General features: G+C 43.7%; 5 protein-coding genes across 14 annotated transcripts; 3 read left to right on the forward strand and 2 right to left on the reverse strand.

Moving 5' to 3' along the window:
* The first annotated feature begins 104 nt into the window (after nucleotides 1-104).
* On the forward strand, nucleotides 105-2,126 carry dusp28 (dual specificity phosphatase 28). 3 transcript variants are annotated; one of them, XM_042099658.1, is made up of 4 exons: nucleotides 105-261; nucleotides 858-1,224; nucleotides 1,426-1,514; nucleotides 1,711-2,126. In XM_042099658.1, the coding sequence occupies exons 2-4, from the start codon at nucleotides 880-882 to the stop codon at nucleotides 1,811-1,813; spliced, it is 537 nt and encodes a 178-aa protein (XP_041955592.1). In that variant the 5' UTR covers nucleotides 105-261; nucleotides 858-879; the 3' UTR covers nucleotides 1,814-2,126. The 3 variants fall into 3 exon arrangements, with proteins under 3 accessions (XP_041955592.1, XP_041955591.1, XP_041955593.1); XM_042099657.1 differs by lacking the exon at nucleotides 105-261 and adding an exon at nucleotides 303-608; XM_042099659.1 differs by lacking the exon at nucleotides 105-261 and adding an exon at nucleotides 304-608 and having other exon boundaries at nucleotides 1,426-2,126.
* Nucleotides 1,725-8,291, forward strand: LOC121714677 (dual specificity phosphatase 28-like). Its single transcript, XM_042099670.1, has 3 exons — nucleotides 1,725-1,815; nucleotides 7,597-7,949; nucleotides 8,178-8,291. Exons 2-3 carry the CDS (start codon nucleotides 7,605-7,607, stop codon nucleotides 8,232-8,234), a joined length of 402 nt encoding a protein of 133 aa, XP_041955604.1. The 5' UTR covers nucleotides 1,725-1,815; nucleotides 7,597-7,604; the 3' UTR covers nucleotides 8,235-8,291.
* LOC121714147 (vitamin K-dependent protein C-like) lies at nucleotides 4,457-7,514 on the reverse strand. Of its 3 annotated transcripts, XM_042099357.1 has the most exons (10): nucleotides 7,460-7,514; nucleotides 7,180-7,278; nucleotides 6,921-7,004; nucleotides 6,580-6,737; nucleotides 6,205-6,229; nucleotides 6,002-6,112; nucleotides 5,765-5,905; nucleotides 5,521-5,642; nucleotides 5,257-5,371; nucleotides 4,457-5,151 (listed from the first exon to the last, which is right to left on the reverse strand). In XM_042099357.1, exons 3-10 carry the CDS (start codon nucleotides 6,985-6,987, stop codon nucleotides 4,598-4,600), a joined length of 1,293 nt encoding a protein of 430 aa, XP_041955291.1. In that variant the 5' UTR covers nucleotides 6,988-7,004; nucleotides 7,180-7,278; nucleotides 7,460-7,514; the 3' UTR covers nucleotides 4,457-4,597. The 3 variants fall into 3 exon arrangements, with proteins under 3 accessions (XP_041955291.1, XP_041955285.1, XP_041955298.1); XM_042099351.1 differs by lacking the exon at nucleotides 7,460-7,514 and having other exon boundaries at nucleotides 7,180-7,431; XM_042099364.1 differs by lacking the exons at nucleotides 5,765-5,905; nucleotides 7,460-7,514 and having other exon boundaries at nucleotides 7,180-7,436.
* Nucleotides 8,231-19,902, forward strand: LOC121714004 (inner ear-specific collagen-like). Of its 3 annotated transcripts, none has more exons than XM_042099126.1 (6): nucleotides 8,231-8,362; nucleotides 15,616-15,701; nucleotides 16,554-17,118; nucleotides 17,693-17,773; nucleotides 17,888-17,968; nucleotides 18,060-19,902. In XM_042099126.1, the coding sequence occupies exons 2-6, from the start codon at nucleotides 15,675-15,677 to the stop codon at nucleotides 18,980-18,982; spliced, it is 1,677 nt and encodes a 558-aa protein (XP_041955060.1). In that variant the 5' UTR covers nucleotides 8,231-8,362; nucleotides 15,616-15,674; the 3' UTR covers nucleotides 18,983-19,902. The 3 variants fall into 3 exon arrangements, with proteins under 3 accessions (XP_041955060.1, XP_041955066.1, XP_041955075.1); XM_042099132.1 differs by having other exon boundaries at nucleotides 8,258-8,337; XM_042099141.1 differs by lacking the exon at nucleotides 15,616-15,701 and having other exon boundaries at nucleotides 8,268-8,337.
* Nucleotides 10,080-13,225, reverse strand: proca (protein C (inactivator of coagulation factors Va and VIIIa), a). Of its 4 annotated transcripts, none has more exons than XM_042099332.1 (10): nucleotides 13,106-13,225; nucleotides 12,830-12,928; nucleotides 12,587-12,667; nucleotides 12,249-12,406; nucleotides 11,853-11,877; nucleotides 11,658-11,768; nucleotides 11,421-11,561; nucleotides 11,178-11,299; nucleotides 10,879-10,996; nucleotides 10,080-10,710 (listed from the first exon to the last, which is right to left on the reverse strand). In XM_042099332.1, exons 3-10 carry the CDS (start codon nucleotides 12,651-12,653, stop codon nucleotides 10,157-10,159), a joined length of 1,296 nt encoding a protein of 431 aa, XP_041955266.1. In that variant the 5' UTR covers nucleotides 12,654-12,667; nucleotides 12,830-12,928; nucleotides 13,106-13,225; the 3' UTR covers nucleotides 10,080-10,156. The 4 variants fall into 4 exon arrangements, with proteins under 4 accessions (XP_041955266.1, XP_041955274.1, XP_041955258.1 ...); XM_042099340.1 differs by having other exon boundaries at nucleotides 12,830-12,948; nucleotides 13,106-13,202; XM_042099324.1 differs by lacking the exon at nucleotides 13,106-13,225 and having other exon boundaries at nucleotides 12,830-13,052.
* Nucleotides 19,903-19,931: the final 29 nt, after the last annotated feature.

Raw genomic sequence — 19,931 nt, forward strand, 5'->3', positions numbered from 1 at the left:
AAGTGTTTAGCTTCCCACACCAGCTGCATAAAATATTATATTGCAAATTGCAATACAGCAACCTAACCTATGTCATATGATTTAAAGCTCGTGCGCATTTACAGGCCATGTGAGGGGAGGAGTTAGAAGCAGGCTAAAATAGAAGTGGGAGGATCTAGAGCCAGAGATAGAGAATTCCGTGGGCAACAACAAATGGCAGCGGGGTCCATGATAAGAAGAATGCCACTTCCCCTTGAACAAATAGAGAAGTTGACATATCAGGTCAGATGTTTTCACATTTACACAACTAATTTGATTTGTCTCCCATTTTGACTCACTAACACCTTACATTGATTCATGGTTGTTATTGTGTGCTCCAGTGTCAGTGTTGTGTGCTCCTCCTCATGGTTTGTATAGGCAGGCAGAGCCTACACAATGTGTCACCTCCTCGTCATTCAGTGTAGACTAGGCCAATATGGCTAGAGTGATAGTGTGCTCACACTAATGCAACACCAAACACCCAAGAATGAGCATTAGGACCCAGAAGGAGCCTCTGTGTAGACTACCGGTATGCACTAAGCCTTTGCTGTAAATACAGCCTGCCGTGAAGCCATGGAGAAGAGCTCTATGTATGTATTTATCTAGTATGTATTTATCAGTTGCTCATCAGTTTCTGTTTTTGAAAGTGATAGGAAGCAGTTCAGAAAAGTATTGTAATGCTCATATATGTTTGAGATACATGGAGGGGGGGGGAGAGAGAGAGAGAGAGAGAGAGAGAGAGAGAGAGAGAGAGAGAGAGAGAGGACATATGAGAAAAAAGACATCAGTTTAAATTACTGTGATTTCTGGTATTTCATGATTTTGTGACCCAAATTCAGTGAGAAAGAGGGGGAGAGAGAGATGCTGCAGCTGTGTAAAGTCACAGACTCCCTGTTCATCAGCAACGCACGATCAGCATGCAGTCCTGAGTTAATCCAGCAGGAGGCAGTCACTCTCTGCATCAACGTGTCTAAGCAGCAGCCCTTCCCCACTGGTCGGGTCAGCACGCTCCGGATCCCTGTCTACGATGACCCCAACGAGGACCTCTACCAGCACTTTGATCAATGTGCGGATGCCATAACCAAAGAAGCCATACGGGGTGGACACAGCGTTGTGTACTGTAAGAATGGCCGCAGTCGCTCGGCAACCATCTGTGTGGCATACCTAATGAAGCAACAGGGCCTGTCCTTAACAGAGGCCTTTCAGGTAGGAAGGGTGCTGTTTTGTAGATCAGATTCACTGCAATGTTCACAGCATCTCTCAAAATACACATGGTCTTGTTGAATGTGTCTAATGCAATGTATTTGCTTAATTCTATACCCAACACTGTCCAACACCACTACAATTTGCTGTGTTTGGAGGTATCTGGCTTGTATTATGCAGTGTTTCTCCCACTTATGATTATAGACTGTGAAAAATGCCCGTTCAGTGGTGGAGCCAAACCCAGGTTTCTGGACCCAGCTGGAGAAATATGAGCAGGAACTGAAAACCAGGAGGTCAGAGGACAGCAACCCCCTCATCCACCCTCCATCCTGATTTAGTCTGTCTCCCTCCATCCTGATTTTACTTACCTGTTGGACTTTACACCAAACCTTTTCTGCTTGTACAATAATTGTTAATGTACCTGCTGATGACACAACTTTTTATTAGGGAGAGGGTTATAAATAATTATAACTTTTGTATGAATTTCAGACCAGTGCAAATGCATAAACCCATGCGCTTTCTCCAACTGTCTGCTGAGCGACTGCTTCCATGGAGGAGACACTCATCACAGCATAAATTCAGTGGAATCTAGCGGTCTGTTTTCATTATGTCAAGTCAAGTCAAGTCAAGTCAAGTCAGTTTTATTTGTATAGCACATTTCACATGCACAGAGTGCAACTCAAAAGTGCCCCACACAGAAAACATTGACACATTAGACAAAAGATGCCGGACGGAGTGGCGTAGTCGCCAACGTACCTACAATAAGACATAAACAGAAAAATTTACAAAATAACAAATGACACACAAGACAAAAGATGTCGGATGGAGTGTACCCAAGACACTTAAGACAGACAACAAACAAAGATTAACTAATAATAAAATAAATAAATACGAAAAAACGAAAAGTCTGTGTTAACTTAGTCCAACTCAGTCCAATTGGTTGAAAAATGTCCAAGGGCAATGATGATGGCATACAGCTGTGTCTATATAACAGCCCAATCCAGAGGATTTTACGTTAACGTTAGGCCTAGGCTTCTACTGGCAGTAGAGAGCACTGGAAGCATGACAGCCTGATGTCGTGGGCGATCTTGCAGATCAGCAACTTGGTGGACTTTTGACAGCGACAGTTTGTTGCTCCATGAGATGGCAGAGTTCTTTAACGTTAACATCTACTCAGTCCAGACTCCAAACAGCTCGGTGGTCGCGGCAGATCTTTCGCAGAGTAGGTCCGGCTGTCCCGAGAAATCCCCTTGACCAGACAGTGAAGTGCAGCACCGCTCACGGATGGATGGAAGGATGTCAGAGGCCCAGGTCAAAAGCTAGCCATGGCAAGTTAACGGCATCAGCCGACTAGTAAGCAGTAAAAAGAGTAACTCAAAAACTATCAAAAATAACATAAATAAAGGGAGAATACATTTAACTACACAAATCAATACAAAAAATGAACATAACATTACATAAAATGATGCCAGACAGAGCGGCGTGTCTCACCTGCGTAGGCCTACCCGTAACCTAGGCTACTTTATTAATTATGTCACAGTGACGTTGGAAGTGGGTGTGCACCTCCTAAACGCAACCAACACATTTGTCATTTTCTGTGTAGACAGACCCATGGCTACACTGGACATGTTGTCTTCTGTTCTCAGAGCATGCTTTCTGCAAGGTTAGGGCCTCCTGGGTTGCTAGCTTACAGGGATGCTGACGAGACACACTGCTCCGTCTGGCATAATTTTTTAGTTTGTTTTTGTTTATAATTTTATGTAATGTTCTGTTAATTGTTTGTATTTATTTGGCCAGTTCTTGCACGCGCAAGCCATTGACAATTATGAGTTTCATAGCGCAGGCCGCCGCTTGAGCGTACAATGTGAACCCCCCTTTAGTCAGACAGAAGACGGGCGCTGCTTTCTCTGTTGGTATTTCTATTCCGAAAACTGTGTTGAAATGGTGTGTTTAGCAGTCAGAATTTAAAAAATTTCCCCCGGACCCTCACTGACAACATCCGCACCCCCTCCCAGAAAATACTTCCAACATCCTGGTTATGTCATTATCTTTTGTTGCATGTTATTTATTCGCCTGTATGTGTATATAAGTTTTCACATTTAGACAGAATTAGTACTCATTGACTTTGTGAATACAGTCTGGTCGCTCATGATTGAGAAACCTTGCCAATACTAACATGGTGATGGGCATAGACAGCTTAATTTTGAAATCCTTGGTCCATCCTAACCAATCTCAGGGATTATTTCCTACTTCGCCTGAGCTTTACAAACTGACAATAAATAGCATTGCCACTCAGGAAACAATGTCATTTATGTGGGCCTACCTTTGCTGTAAATAAATGTACACATTCTTCTGACTTCAATTTTTGATATTGACAGGCGTTGCTACTATAGTACCACAGCCACGTTCGATTTCAAAACTATAGCATCATCCTAGCTCTAATTGCTGATTGAGCAGGTAGTGAACTATGATGTTCCAGACCAGTATCTCCCTGAAAGGAGATCCAGATGGGCAGGGTCAGGCTACAAAATTACCGGGTTGATTGAGGAAAGTTTATATTCAACAGGTCCTTCCATTGTTAAAATGGTCAAAAGCAGATACATGAAGCTGGATGATAACAAAAGCCATTAAAGTGTAACTCGGAGGAAAAAAATGGAGCAAAAACAACCTAGGGTCTATTTACAGTAGTTAACAATAGCAAACTTTTGATTGAGAGCAAAATTACGTTATTTGGTGGTGGTTTGAGCAAGACCGTTTATTTGCTTACTGAATGGGCTTTACAGTGACGCCAACGGGGCAGGGTGCTACGTCACACGCAGGCATGCACACACAGAGGCATACACGCACCGCACACACACACACATAAACACACGCACACACACACACACACCTACATGCACGTATGCACACACACACACACACACACACACATAAACACACACACGCATTCAGGCACACGCACACACATATACACACCTACAGTACATGCACGCACACACACACACGTACACATAAACACACGCACAGACGTAAAAAGACACACACATGCAGGCAAGCAGGCACACATACACTCATACACACACATACACACCCACACACACTCACAAGCGAAGTTAGCGAACCCACACACACATACACACACACACACAGAAGCACACATAAAACAAACACACTACTGTCTGCACACTCATTTACATACACAAAAGTAGGGAATGGAGTAGGAGATGGAAACGAATTGACAAGCGTGATTTATTTTTGTGGAGAGAATGTGCAGGACTGGGTGGCGATCATATTTTGTACCACTCTGCGGTACATCTAGTTTTTAATACATTTTTTGTTATTTCTGATGGCAGCAAGAGAAGTGGTAGAGAAGTGCCTACTCATACTTTTCACGAACTCTATCTATCCACTCTAGGTAGTTAGATACTTTAGTGTAGAAGCCCAGTTTGTCTTTGTGACCACAGCCTTCCCCCCAAGACACCAAACCAATCAGAAACCAGGTCTTGCGATACTCCACCATCATTGGCCCACCACTGTCCCCCTCACAGGCGTCCTGTATTTCGCCCAACACACCGGCACACAGCATGTTCTCGGTCACCTTGCTCATCGTCGTTTGCTGGCATAAGGCGTGGTCCACCAGTGGGATTTCGATGAAGTTGAGGGCCTTACTGTAATGACAGTATGTCTCGTTCACCTTTCCCCAGCCTGTCACAATGGTCACTGTACCGTTGCGGTGTAGCACCCCTTCAGCTAGCCCTCGACTCGGCAAGCAGGCTGGTAGGATGTAGGTGGAGTATTTCACTGGTTCTGCCAGGCGCAGTAGTCCAATGTCATTGTCCATTGTTTTGCTGTCGTAATTCGGATGTGGAATAATGTCTGCCACCTGCACAGTGACCTCTGAATCCTCCTTCTTGCTGCGCACATAGTCACCTGTGGACACACCAGGCAGTCAGACCTTCAGCTGAGAGAGTAATTCCACAAACACAGTCGCACTCACACTCACAGGAGGAGGAATGGTCAAGAAGGTCATCATACCTAATCTGACACTGATACGAGTAAGGTGTTCCAGACAATGAGCAGCAGTGAGGACCCAGCTCTTGTCTATTAGAACTCCCCCACAGTTGAATCTCCCAGAACTGAGTAAAAGAGCCTATGACATGGGAATGGATGTGACAAGTGTGACGACCGTGTAAAGCAAAAAAAATACATTCCCATCAATAGCCATTTTTGGTCTAGTTGTTATAGCTATAGTATGCTATATTTGATTGATTGGGAGGTCAGGACTAGACAGTGCTGTACCTGCCAGGGACTCTCTCCCTTCATGCCCACTTCTCCTCCGGTTACCCATGGCATCAATCCTTCCATAGGCCCTGTATTGAATGCGGACTTGTGTATCAAAATCCTTCCGCAGGCATGGTTATCTATGAAACACAAAATATGTACAAGACAGGGAGACAGAGAGAGAGGGAGAATATGCCTGACGTTGTTGTGGTATAATAGGCAGGAACTAAAATCATGCAGGGACATGAGGAGATAGGCTTACTGATAGGACTACAGGTTCTGAAATTTTCATGAAGACTGAATCCTGGGAGACAGCTACAAGTGCGGACCAAGCCATCAGACCTCAAATTACACTCATGGTCACAATCGCCATTTTTCAGAGAGCAGTTAGAGGCTGTGCTGGCTAAAACAGGGTAGTTCAGATGTAAGTCATGTATGTTCGGCAACACTCATTGAAGATCAGACAGCTACAAGATAAATCTATGACCATGTAGCTTACGCTGATTACAGTATCTCCCCTCATAACCAGGATGACAGAGGCATTCAAAGGACTGGAACTTGTCCATGCATGTTCCATTGATGCATGGATTGGGCTCACACTGGTTGCCATCTGAAAAAAGACAAGAAGTCTTGTAAAACTACTGAGCCAGTGCAGTGCCTAGTGCCTACATATATTTCAGTAAATACAAAGACTTTACCAACCTTTATACACAGTCCAAAACTCCAGCTGAAAAGGGAGATTTCTATTATGACCACATGATTTGAATGAGAAGGAATGGCAGCATTTGGATACATGTTCAAGGACAGAGAGTAGAAGTACCACTATACTTGAGGAAGTGCTACTGTTTTGGAGCCTCTTTTAACCGTTGGTTAAAGTGGTTTAAGTTGCATGTGGAAAGGCAAGTAAATAGGCATCATGTCACTGCACTGAGTCAGCTGAATTCACACACTGACTCTACCTCCAGATTCTGTTGTTGTGCCAAATAGCCAATAAAGGAAAAGCAAGCAGTTGTTCTCTCTGATCTTGGGCTGCTCACTACCAATGAATAATGGCTATTTCTGTACAGATGAACACACCGTTGCCTCTAGGGTCTGGAAGATCTCTCTGGCCTCCTCAAAGTCACAGATCTCTTCGACACATTCACGTTCTTTCGATGGTGGTCTGAGCTCCTCGAACACGCTATTAGCCCGTTTGGAGCGCAGAAGTGAATGTGCCTGTGGTCCACTGTAAAAGACTATTTTAAAGACTCTGTGAGAATGAGCAGTAGATAGATACTATTTGATTGTTTAGAAATGTCAGCACACATTCATATAAGCATCTCTACCATGTCAAACGATAGATGTTGATAGGACCCCCCCCCCCCCCCCCCTCCACAATAATGCACTTGTAGATAAACCCTTCATAATTCCTGGCTTACCTGATCTGCTATACGCACTCACAGACCACAGCACAAGAAGACACAAGCAGAGCGAGGGTCGCCACATGATGGCTACAGAGCACTCTGAACACATCAGAGCATTTGTCAACACACTTTAGTCTATTCATAGTCAACATTTTATAATGGACATACATTCAATACAAACGTGTCTCACTGTTTCAAAGATCATCTCTCGAAATTCTGTGAATTACATTTCGAACTGTCATCAGTTGACTGTTAAAAAAACTGTTGATCTTACCAAGTTACTGAGTTTATTGCCGGGCACTAGATGCAGAGCGTGCCAGTGGTATGAAGGTGGATTATCCAGTACCTTGCCTCCGCTGAGCTGCGTATCAATCTAATCCACATAACATTAGTCCATGAAATTGTAAACAACACTGCAACGTTCATATAACAACAGTTATAGTGAACCTGATTCCAGAAGACCAGTACATCAAACCAGAATAAATGATACTTAGTGACTCACTATTGGCAAGTCCAAAATAAAATGTAAATGGCAGAAGTATCTTTCTACTTACATTTTGAAAATAAAGGATGGTTGTGGATGACAGATGTGATGTTTAAACAGTGTTAATGACTAACTTCAGATGTTGACTTAAAGTCCACAGTCTGACTGTGATTGTTGTTCTTTCATGATTTTGTGACTCATATTCAGTGTGAGAGATGCTGCAGCTGTGTAAGGTCACAGACTCCCTGTTCATCAGCAACGCACGATCAGCATGCAGTCCTGAGTTAATCCAGCAGGAGGCAGTCACTCTCTGCATCAACGTGTCTAAGCAGCAGCCCTCCCCCACTGGTCGCGTCATCACGCTCCAGATCCCTGTCTACGTTGACCCTAACGAGGACCTCTACCAGCACTTTGATCAATGTGCGGATGCCATAGCCAAAGAAGCCATACGGGGTGGACACAGCGTTGCGTACTGTAAGAATGGCCGCAGTCGCTCGGCAACCATCTGTGTGGCATACCTAATGAAGCAACAGGGCCTGTCCTTAACAGAGGCCTTTCAGGTAGGAAGGGTGCTGTTTTGTAGATCAGATTCACCGCAATGTTCACAGCATCTCTCAAAATACACTTGGTCTTGTTGAATGTGTCTCAGGCAATGTATTTGTTTAATTTTATACCCCAACTCCGTCCAAGACCACCACAATTTGCTGTGTTTGTTTGTGGAGGTATCTGGCTTGTACAGTATAATGCCATCTTTCTCCCCCATGATTATGTGAAAAATGCCCTTTCAGTGGTGGAGCCAAACCCAGGTTTCTGGACCCAGCTGGAGAAATATGAGCAGGAAATAAAACCAGGAGGTCAGAGGACAGCAACCCCCTCATCCACCCTCCATCCTGATTTAGTCTGTCTCCCTCCATCCTGATTTAGTCTGTCTCCTTCTATCCTGATTTAGTCTGTCTCCTTCTATCCTGATTTAGTAAGTATAAGTACTCTTTTGATCCCGTGAGGGAAATCTGGTCTCTGCATTTATCCCAATCTGTGAATTAGTGAAACACACTCAGCGAGGTGAAGCACACACAGCGCAGTGAGCTGCCTGCTACAACAGCGGCGCTCGGGGAGCAGCGAGGGGTTAGGTGCCTTGCTCAAGGGCACTTCAGCTGCTTTCTACAGGTCGGGGTTCAAACCGGCAACCCTCTGGTTACAAGTCCGGAGTGTTAACCAGTAGGCCACGGCTGCCCCTAATCTGTCTCTCTCCATCCTGATTTAGTTTGAATCCCTCCATCCTGATTTAGTCTGTCAGTCTGTCTATTTAGTTTACCCCTCTGAAATTTCAGAAATAGAGTTTATCCATCTCTTATTAGAGTTTATCCACCTCTCAAAATAGTTTATTCACCAATTACAACTGTTAACATTTAAAAATCACACTGTATTATCCACAATCAACTCTCTAGGAACCACTTAATACCACTTGTATTGTTATAAACATTGGACAAGAACCTTCACCATCATCAAACATGTTCTGAATGGCTTTTCTAAAAATCTGATACCGCATGGCGCAGTCCACCTTGCCACATAGTTTACCCACCTCTTATTTTACCACTACATCCCTGGTTGTCACACCCAGTAAGACCTCTCGAAAACCACCAAACTATCCTTATTTAAAATACTTACTGTACCTGTTGGACTTTACACCAAACCTTGTACATGCTTGTACAATCATTGTTAATGTACATGCTGATGACTATCACAATTTGTTTTTATTTGGTAGGACGGTAGGGCATTTTTTTTAATGAATTTCACACCAATGCAAATGCATAAAACCCAAGCACTACCTCCAACTGTCTGCTGAGTGACTGCTTCCATGGAGGTGACAGTCATCACAGTATAAATTAAGTGGAACCTAGCGGTTTATGTAATCCCATTATAGCTTTTGTTGCAACTTTTTAGGTATTCACCTGTATTGAAACAAAAGTTTTAAACCCAGACAAAATTACTAGTCTGGACTTTGTGTCTGGTTATAGAGTCTGGTCACTCACACTCATTGGGAGACCTTTCCATCACTAGCATGATGATGGGCATATATATAGCTTAATTTTGAAATCCTTGGTCCAGCCTAACCAATCACATTGATCAGGGATTCACAGTGTTATTTCCTACCTAGCCTGAACTTTACAAACTGATAATAAATAGCATTGGCCCTCAGGAAACAATGTATGTGGGCATACCTTTGTTGTAAATAAAAGTAGGCTACACATTCTTCTGACTGAAATTTTTGATGTTTGTAGACGTTGCTACTACTACCATTTACCACAGCCACTTTCGATTTAGAAACTATAGCATCATCCCCTCTCCTCGCCAATTGGGCAGATCATCTGCCGACCAATGGAAACGTTAGTAAACTATGTTGTTCCAGACCAGTATCTCCCTAAAAGGAGATCTAGGTTGGCGTGGCCAGGCTACAAAATTACTGGGTTGATTACGGAATGTTTACATTTAAATAGTCAATAAGTCATTACTTACAACTGAAATTTCTTTACATGTTTTAGTTACATTCAATAACTCTTTTTAGCTCTGCAGTCCCACTTCAGATGTTTGCCATATTGTTTATAGAAATGGTCAACAGCAGATACATAAAGCTGGATAACACAAGCCATTAAGGGCTATTGTCATTAAAAACATATACCAAAACCAAATCTCTTTCAATAATGGGACTCTTATTTTTATTACATTTTATGCTGTTTCTGATGACAGCAAGAGATGTGAAGCATGCCTACTCATACTTTGCACGAACTCTATCTATCCACTTTATGTAGTTAGATACTTTAGTGTAAATGCCAAGTTTGTCTTTGTGACCACAGCCTTCCCCCCAAGACACCAAACCAATCAGAAACCAGGTCTTGCGATACTCCACCATCATTGGCCCACCGCTGTCCCCCTCACAGGCGTCCTGTATTTCGCCCAACACACCGGCACAGAGCACGTTTTCGCTCACATTGTTTATCATCGTTTGCTGGCATAAGGCGTGGTCCACCAGTGGGATTTTGATGAAGTTGAGGGCCTTACTGTAACGCCAGTCTGTCTCGTTCACCTTTCCCCAGCCTGTTACAATGGTGACTGTACCGTTGCGGTGAAGCACCCCTTCAGCTAGCCCTCGACTCGGCAAGCAGGCTGGTAGGATGTAGGTGGAGTATTTCACTGGTTCTGCCAGGCGCAGTAGTCCAATGTCATTATCTACTGATATGCGGTCGTAATTCGGATGTGGAATAATGTCTGCCACCGGCACAGTGACCTCTGAATCCTCCTTCTTGCTGCGCACATAGTCACCTGTGGACACACCAGGCAGTCAGTCCTTCAGCTGACAGAGTAATTCCACAAACACAGTCGCACTCACACTCACAAAGTGACTACAGCCAAGGAGGGATGGGCAATGGTGATGGGAAAGGAAGGTAACAGCAACATTGTGAGGAGGAATGGTCAAGAAGGTCATCATACCTAATCTGACACTGAAGCGAGTATGGTGTTCCAGACAATGAGCGGCAGTGAGGACCCAGCTCTTGTCTATTAGAACTCCCCCACAGTGAAATTTCCCAGACGAACTGAGTAAAAGAGCCTATGACATGGGAATGGATGTGACAAAACATCAAGTGTGACAACCATGTAAAGCAAAAAAAAATCATAATTCCCATCAATTTCACAGACTGCTGCTCTCAATAGCCCTTTTGGTATAGTTGTTATAGCTATAGTATGCTATATTTGATTGATTGGGAGGTCAGGACTAGACAGTGCTGTACCTGCCAGGGACTCTCTCCCCTCATGCCCGCTTCTCCTCCGGTTACCCATGGCATTATTCCTTCCATAGGCCCTGTATTGAATGCGGACTTGTGTATCAAAATCCTTCCGCAGGCATGGTTATCTATGAAACACAAAATATGTACAAGACAGGGAGACAGAGAGAGAGGGAAATATGCCTGACGTTGTTGTGGTATAATAGGCAGGAACTAAAATCATGCAGGGACATGAGGAGATAGGCTTACTGATAGGACTACAGGTTCTGGAATTTTCATGAAGACTGAATCCTGGGAGACAGCTACAAGTGCGGACCAGGCCATCAGACCTCAAATTACACTCATGGTCACAATCGCCATTTTTCAGAGAGCAGTTAGAGGCTGTGCTGGCTAAAACAGGGTAGTTCAGATGTAAGTCATGTATGTTCGGCAACACTCATTGAAGATCAGACAGCCACAAGATAAATCTATGACCATGTAGCTTACGCTGATTACAGTATCTCCCCTCATAACCAGGATGACAGAGGCATTCAAAGGACTGGAACTTGTCCATGCATGTTCCATTGATGCATGGATTGGGCTCACACTGGTTGCCATCTGAAAACAGACAAGAAGACTTGCAAAATACAGAGCCAGTGTGGTGCCTATGTATATTTCAGTAAATACAAAGACTTTACCAACCTGTGTATACAGTCCAAAACTCCAGCTGAAAAGAGATATTTCTATTATGGCCACATGATTTGAATGAGAAGGAATGGCAGCATTTGGATACATATTTAAAGGACAGAGAGTAGAAGTACTACTATACTTGAGGAAGTGCTACTGTTTTGGAGCCTCTTTTAACCGTTGGTTAAAGTGGTTTGAAGTAGTTGTGTGTGGAAAAGCAATACTTGCATGTGCAAAGTAAAAAGGCATCATGTCACTGCACTGAGTCAGCTGAATTCACACACTGGCTCTACCTCCAGATTCTGTTGTTTTGCCAAATAGCCAATAAAGGAAAAGCAAGCAGTTGTTCTCTCTGATCTTGGGCTGCTCACTACCAATGAATAATGGCTATTTCTGTACAGATGAACACACCGTTGCCTCTCGGGTCAGGAAGATCTCTCTGGCCTCCTCAAAGTCACAGATCTCTTCGACACATTCACGTTCTTTCGATGGTGGTCTGAGCTCCTCGAACACGCTATTAGCCCGTTTGGAGCGCAGAAGTGAATGTGCCTGTGGTCCACTGTAAAAGACTATTTCAAAGACTCCGTGAGAAATGAGCAGCAGATAGATACTATTTGATTGTTTAGAAATTTCAGCACACATTAGCATATAAGCATCTCTGCCATGTCTAACGATAGATGATGATAGGACCCCCCCCCCCCTCCACAATAATGCACTTGTAGATAAACCCTACATAATTCCTGGCTTACCTGATCTGCTATACGCACTCACAGACCACAGCACAAGAAGACACAAGCAGAGCAAGGGTCGCCACATGATGGCTACAGAGCCTGTATACACATCAGATTCCAAACACATCAGAGCATTTGTCAACACACTTTAGTCTATTCCTAGTCAACATTTTGTGATGGACATACATTCAATACAAACGTTTATTACTGTTTTAAAGATCATCCCTCAAAATTGACTGTTAAAAAAACTGTTGATCTTACCAGGTTACTGAGTTTATTGCCGGGCACTAGATGCAGAGCGTGCAAGTGGTATGAAGGTGGACTATCCAGTACCTTGCCTCAGCTGAGCTGCGTATCAATCTAATCCACATAACATTAGTCTGTGAAATTGCAACAAACACTGCAACGTTCATATAACAACAGTTACAGCGAACCTGATTCCAGAAGACCAGTACATCAAACCAGAATTATACTTAGTCACTCACTATTGGCAAGTCAAAAATATAATTTATATGGCAGAAGTATCTTTCTACTTACATTTTGAGAATAAAGGAAGGTTGTGGATGACAGATGTGATGTTTAAACAGCGTTAATGACTAACTTCAGATGTTGACTTAAAGTCCACAGTCTGTCTGCTCCTGTTCTCGTAATGTGCAAACCCCCACTCACGTTGAGGCCCCTGAACAAATGCAGTTTGTAAAATATTGACAGTTATCCAAATTAATCAAATGTCACCTAGAGAAATCATCTAACCTCCTTTGACACTGATCATTAGGATACTAAAATGCAGCAAACTGATTAATAGAGTAGTTAATTAAATAATTAACAAAAATAGAATAAATGTCAGACTAAACACCATGTCCTGATAAAGGTGTTTCACAATTTCACGCGCAGTCACCCATAGTTTGCTTGGTTTTCTCCCCCTTGTTGTTCATTGCAGTTGTCTTAAAAAATCTGCCGAGATTGTACTGTTGGTTTAGCTTTAAAAACAATTCAGTGAACACACCCCGTAGTGAAAACATAAAAACATAAAGTCAAATTAACAATAGAAAACTAGGGATACAAAAGTATTGGCATTTGCACTAAAAACAAAAGTAATATCACCTACATTGCAGGGAATGTTTGAGAAATTGCCACTTTTCAAAGTCTTTATGTTTTTCATAAAGAAAATACGAACAGAATTTCTTGAATACCGAACAGGTAACTCTGATTTATATTCTGTAAAATATTTTCCTCATTATGGTATTCCTGACATGGGTCTTTGACTGGCAAATGTCTCTTCATTTCAGATGACATCCTGTGGTGTATCTGGCTTCACTTTATGTTGTCCTATGAAATAAAGTTGATGGAGGCCCTCCAGTTGTCCATAACACATCTGCTTCTGCTATGCTGTTGTTCTCACCCTCTTACATACCCTAAGCCCTCTTTTCATCATTATTCTACTCTCCTAGACTGACCACTGGCCAAGTTCAAGGTCTCCCCTTGTATGGCTTCCTCTTACTGTGACTTTGTTGGGCCCCTTTGTTTTTTTTTTAGCTTTAGACTCATGGAAACACCTAGAAAGAGAGGCAAAGTACAACCACACTGGACCACCAATTATTCCAACTTAGTAACATTTTTAAGTGGTGCTTAGTTATTCAGAGGACAAAGGAAGGACATTTAATCTTCCACTGACTCTGTCCTCTCAGAAAGCATTAACTCATCCTGTTGTGTGGAAACAAGAGCGGCTGCTTGTTCTTTTAAAGGAGACAGGGTTGTCACAATGTAACATAAATCACCCGGCCTGCTCAAATTTAAACGTCTATTCATCTGGAGACCCCAGTAAACACTAGGATAGAAAAGCTGGTACGCAGGGCATGTACTTACTCCTCCATCTCCCTTCAGTGGAGGGATGAGGGAGCACACAAAGAAGCAGCGGAGGAACAGGGGAACAGGATGAGACGTGCCACTTGAGGACTTGTCTCCATTTGTCTGCGGGTGTGGAAACGAGGACACTCATTAGGGCTGGGCTCTCGCTCTGTTGTGTGGGCTCGGGTGTCTCCTGTTTGATTCCATTGTCAGGGCGGATGAAAAGTGCAGACTCAGGTTGCACAGATGGGGGCAGAGAGCGTAAGGCAGGCCTGGCCGTCAGGAAAGGCGGTCCCGTGCCCATGGGCCCTCAGCAGTTTTGGCTGAATTGGTCAGGGGTTAGTCGGTGAGGGTTTGGTAACAACAGAGCTTTGCCAGTTCCAGGATAACTTCTGTGCTTCTTGGTAACTGACGTGCCGCAGGTCCCTCGTGGATCAGGCCTCTAAAGGGGTGGCTAATCTGAGAGGTCTCTGACAGGGGCCCTGGGAATTAGAGGTGGGAATTCTGTAAGATGTAAATTCAAGGCTTAAAGTTGTCAGACACTGAGAATGAATTCAGATGGGTGCCAGGCCGTTTAAGATTTGAAAATAGATAATAAGATGTAGTTGCTTTGAAAGTCCCTGATAACTTCAGGCGCAGTAATGTTTCTTGATTTAAGTACTAAAGGATTAGCATCACTTGCATTTGACATGAGGAGTCACAGGTGTTTAAACTAAAATCAAGATATATGACAATCCTTGAGGGCTCTACAACAGACCTGGTGACCCTTAGCAAACAAGCGGAGCAATGGTGGCGAGGTGAGGGCCACATAGCAGGGTGTTGGCAGCCTATTTCATACCGGGTCCTGTCTGGGACAAACACATGAGCCTAAGTAGGCCACTCAGCAGGGATTGTTTTCTCCAGAGTACAACTACAACACTGTCCATCTCCACAGGATTCACTTCCAGTCTGAGGCCTTTATCTACATACATATCAGCACTCTAGGAGGAGGCCGAAGGAGGGATAGGACTTTAATTCTTAGCTTTTATTTTCAATGATTTGGTCAATGCTATTGAGATCACCTTACTAGACTGCCTTTGTTATTCTGTGTCAGGCACAATGTGATATCATACCCGTCCCATCCACATTGTGTTCGGACCTACATAGAGATGGTCAGGTTGCAAACATGTTTTTTTCCCCTTCTTTTTTGACATTGTCAGGTGGAGCTTATAAATTCATCAATGATTTTGTCCTGTGCTTCACTTCACATTTCATCTCGATGATGGCTCACAGCTCCATTGCGACAGTAAGTGAGATTCAGAATCACCTACCAATCATGGGTTTGATTGACACAACTGACAGGCAGTGTGTTCTGGTTTGATTTGTGTAATGCTGGAAAGATTGTATAGTAATTCAATTATCATCAATAATTTTGGTAATTGGTTTATTAGTCCCTGTATGGATGATTGATATGAAGTTATTGTGAAGACTGATCTCTGGTTCATTGTTGTCAACTGACCTGTCAACACTGTGATGCTTGATAAGGAAAGGATAGATTGCATGGACCGATTTAACAAATGCACCATGCAGAACACTGGTTTGACTTATCAGTGATTTATCACATGAATTTGCCTGCTGGAACCTTTCATCCGTGAATATAAAAGCATATTTTATAATGGAAAAGCAATGATAGACATAATCTTTGCTATGGTTGTTTACTTCCTCTGCCAGTGTTTGTTAGTTTATCAAACACTGGCAGTTTGTTAGAAATGTTTGTTAGTTTGTTAGAAATGTTTAAGCAGAGTACGAAGGCTGATGAAAAATAGCTGATGTAAAAATGCAGGGGGAAATTGAATGTATTAACTCACTAACATTTTTTGCAAAATTACTTATTGGTTCAATTACTTGAACTTTGTCAAATAATGTCCTGATAAAAATCTTGAACACCATCCTAGAAAATCCTTTCAGATTAATTAGTAAGAGTGTCTGATAGGGATTCAAAGTTTAGCCCTCCAATCTCATTATTGTCATCATAGTTTGTAAAGGCCTCCTTTTTCAGCTCCCAGGAATCCATACTAAACTCTCTCTCTCTCTCTCTCTCTCTCTCTCTCTCTCTCTCTCTCTCTCTCTCTCTCTCTCTCTCTTCATCATTCTACAGAGGATGTGGGCTTTGTTCGGACTCTTCTCTTTGCTCCCCGTCTCTTCAGGGATGATATACAGACTTCCAGATGTTCCGTCTCCTCCACCTATCGGCTCTCCAGAAGGACCCGTTCCTCGGGGACATTCGTCACCCGGTAACTTTTTTATGCCACCCGATGCCTACCCAATGCCATCCGACAGTGATTCCATGACCATGGATGACTACACGATGGATTCTAGTGGCTTCCCCATGCAACCATTTGATGGTGACCCAATGGCATGGGAGGGCCAAGCCAAGCAGTCAGGTGGCTACCCCATGCCAATGGACCCAATGCCATTTGACCCCATGCCAATCGAGCCTGGCCACCACACTCCACCAAGGTGGAACATGACCAAGGACAGCCGAGCAGGTAACCTGACACTGGACGGGGCGCCGTTGGGGCCGGACACATCCTACTGTGAGATGCTCCTGGAGGCGCCAGTGCCTGCATCTATGAACGAGGTCCCCTGGTTCTGCATGTGTACACTGTGCAAGGGCAACAACATGGGCCCCAAAGGCGACAGGGGAGACAGGGGTCTACCAGGTACACGCCAGAGTTCAAAACTCACACTTCCAGTACAATTCTTATCACCTATCACAAAACTCACTCTTCCAGTACAATTCTTATCATTTCAGATTAGGACGGGTCGATTTGAGAAAAATAGCTAATTGCAATTTTTATGACAGATATTGCGATTGCGATTGCGATTGCGATTTGATTTGCAATATAATTTTTGAAAGTTAAGCTTCAGTTCAATATTTACTATGTAATGCATTGAAAAATGACTGAAATATTACTTCTTTTGGAACTTCTATTGACCTTTTTTGTAGTACATTCATTTTACTGCTGTGTGTGGTGCTTTTTAAAATGTTTGTACATTCATCTTATTACAGAAAGTAACAAAACAATCAACTGTGAGCTGAATAATTAATGAGGCCTTCATGATTTGCTTATTGCATTAGTTCAAATTGTGATTTTATTTCACACTTCTGATCGCCCATTCACATCTTCAGTCCCAGAGGAATTGTCACATATCTGTATACAGCACATATAGAGCTTTGTATGTTGTGTATTGCACAGTAGTTTTATCATTAACATATGGTCCCTCTCACGTTAGGGCCACCTGGAAGTCCGGGGAGACGAGGCTTGACTGGGTTCAGAGGTCGACCAGGATTTGTTGGTCGTCAGGGACCAAAAGGTAGGCAACACAGCCTCTCATTAGGACAATATGTTTTGAAGAGGGAAATGTGAGTCTTTTTCGATTCTTCAGTCTGCATTATAATGATTCAGCCACCTCCTTTCTTTCTGTTAGGTCAGAAAGGAGATGAGGGCATGAAAGGAGAGAAGGGAGACGTGGGATTCACTGGCAGCAAAGGATCTCAAGGCTTCAAGGGTGAGCTGGAAACTCACACACTAGAGTGTATGACTCATATCACGGTGTCTATCTGCTCACCTGTCCCTCTCACTCCACCTCTGTGTTCCAGGTGATAAGGGCGACCAAGGGTCAGATGGCCCTCCGGGTGCACAAGGGCCTCAGGGTGACACAGGCGTCTGTCCAGCAAGCTGCGATTCCATCCCAGGCCCACCGGGAGAGGCGGGACTTCCCGGCAGCGTAGGGGCCAGGGGCCTTCCTGGGATGGCGGGCCCACAGGGTCTAAAAGGACTGAAGGGGGACCCAGGTGACGCGGGGCTGCCAGGGGTCCCCGGGGCTGAGGGGCTTAAGGGAGACCAGGGGGCGAAGGGTGAGTGCAACTGCACAGACGGGGCAGACGGAGCTGATGGACTGCCTGGTACGGCCGGGACCAAGGGTGACAAGGGCACGATGGGTCCTCCAGGTGTCTCAGGGAGCGATGGCAAGAAGGGGGATAAGGGTGACATTGGCATGACCGGAGTGCCCGGTCCGTGCACGCCAGTCTTCCGATCAGCTTTCTCAGCAGCTCTGATCAGAAACTACCCACCACCTGACATGCCGGTGGTCTTCGCCCAGGTCATCTACAACTACCCAGGGAATTACGACCCCACAGTGGGGATCTACATAGCTCCCACAAATGGCACCTATGTCTTCAGCTACAACCTGCAGGTCTTTGGCAAAGTGCTGAAGGTCGGTCTCTTCCATAACTTCCGGCCTATTGTGAAGTCCACCGAACCCACTGACTTGGGCACTGCCGCTCAGCAGGTGATGCTACACCTGACTTCGGGAGATATGGTGTGGCTGCAAGTCAAGGACATAAACACCAATGGCATGTACTCAAGCTCAGAGTCCAGCAGCACCTTCTCCGGCTTCCTGCTCTATCCCGATTCATGCGAGCTGCCACTCTTCAGAGAGTTTATGCCACTAATCAAAGGGACCTACTCATGGGGAGAGTTGGAAGTCCCGACCACCCCTATGCCCACCCCAATCCCCTAGACACACAACCAAACATCACCATCATATACCAGCCTGTACAATGCCATGTAGAAATACAAGCAGACCTGACCAAATAATATGTTGTTAGACTGCTCAGATAAATAATATTATTTTACAGGCCATTTAAAGGTGTGTTAAAAATCACCACAAATCTCATTACAATTAGATAATTGTCATATAAATATCTTACATTTGTTTCATGCAATTAATGTGATATGCTTCAACTGAACATGAAAAACAGAACTGCACAGTTCACCACACAACACAACATCACACAACACCAGTCCACTCCACAGCACCTGCAAACTGACAACCCAGCACATCAACTCTATAGGCTTCTGTCTACTGACTGATCTACAATTTGATACCTGTGTAGACCTTACATCTTAGACCAAAAATCCAGATCCACTCTTTTAATAAATAAGTGCATTACAGAGAGGCTTACAATAGAAGGGCATTTTACTACCCTTGTGTTGATTAGTGGAGTTTGGCTACCCATAGCACCTAGCAGTGCTGTTCCAAATGAAGCAGAATGTGTTTGATTTGGACATGCTATGTATAATCCTCTGAGTGACCTCTTACTCCAGTAATGTCCTTTCAGAACTGAGGGTGGTAGAATTGTGTTCTTAATGTAGAACATAATGTGTAATGTATCACAACAGTACATTAAAGCAGTAAGTTGCAGTTGTGATATCGTGAAGAAATTGGAAAGGAAAGTTTGGCTTTCACTTTGAAGTTTGGTCAAATTAAATATTAGAATGCAAGTTTAAATACATGAGAAAATTTGCAGTGTACAGTCTGGAGGAAGTGGAAGAGGAAGTCTGTGTGGAAAGTGAGAATGAAAGAAACAAATGAAATTGAAATGTACTGTACAGTAGTTTCTTTTGTTTTGTTTTACTATTGTGCCATTGTGTATAGAGTGTATACATTGTGTACAAACTTTCTGAAA

This window comes from Alosa sapidissima, chromosome 1, assembly GCF_018492685.1.
Source record: "Alosa sapidissima isolate fAloSap1 chromosome 1, fAloSap1.pri, whole genome shotgun sequence".
Lineage (NCBI taxonomy): Eukaryota > Metazoa > Chordata > Actinopteri > Clupeiformes > Clupeidae > Alosa > Alosa sapidissima.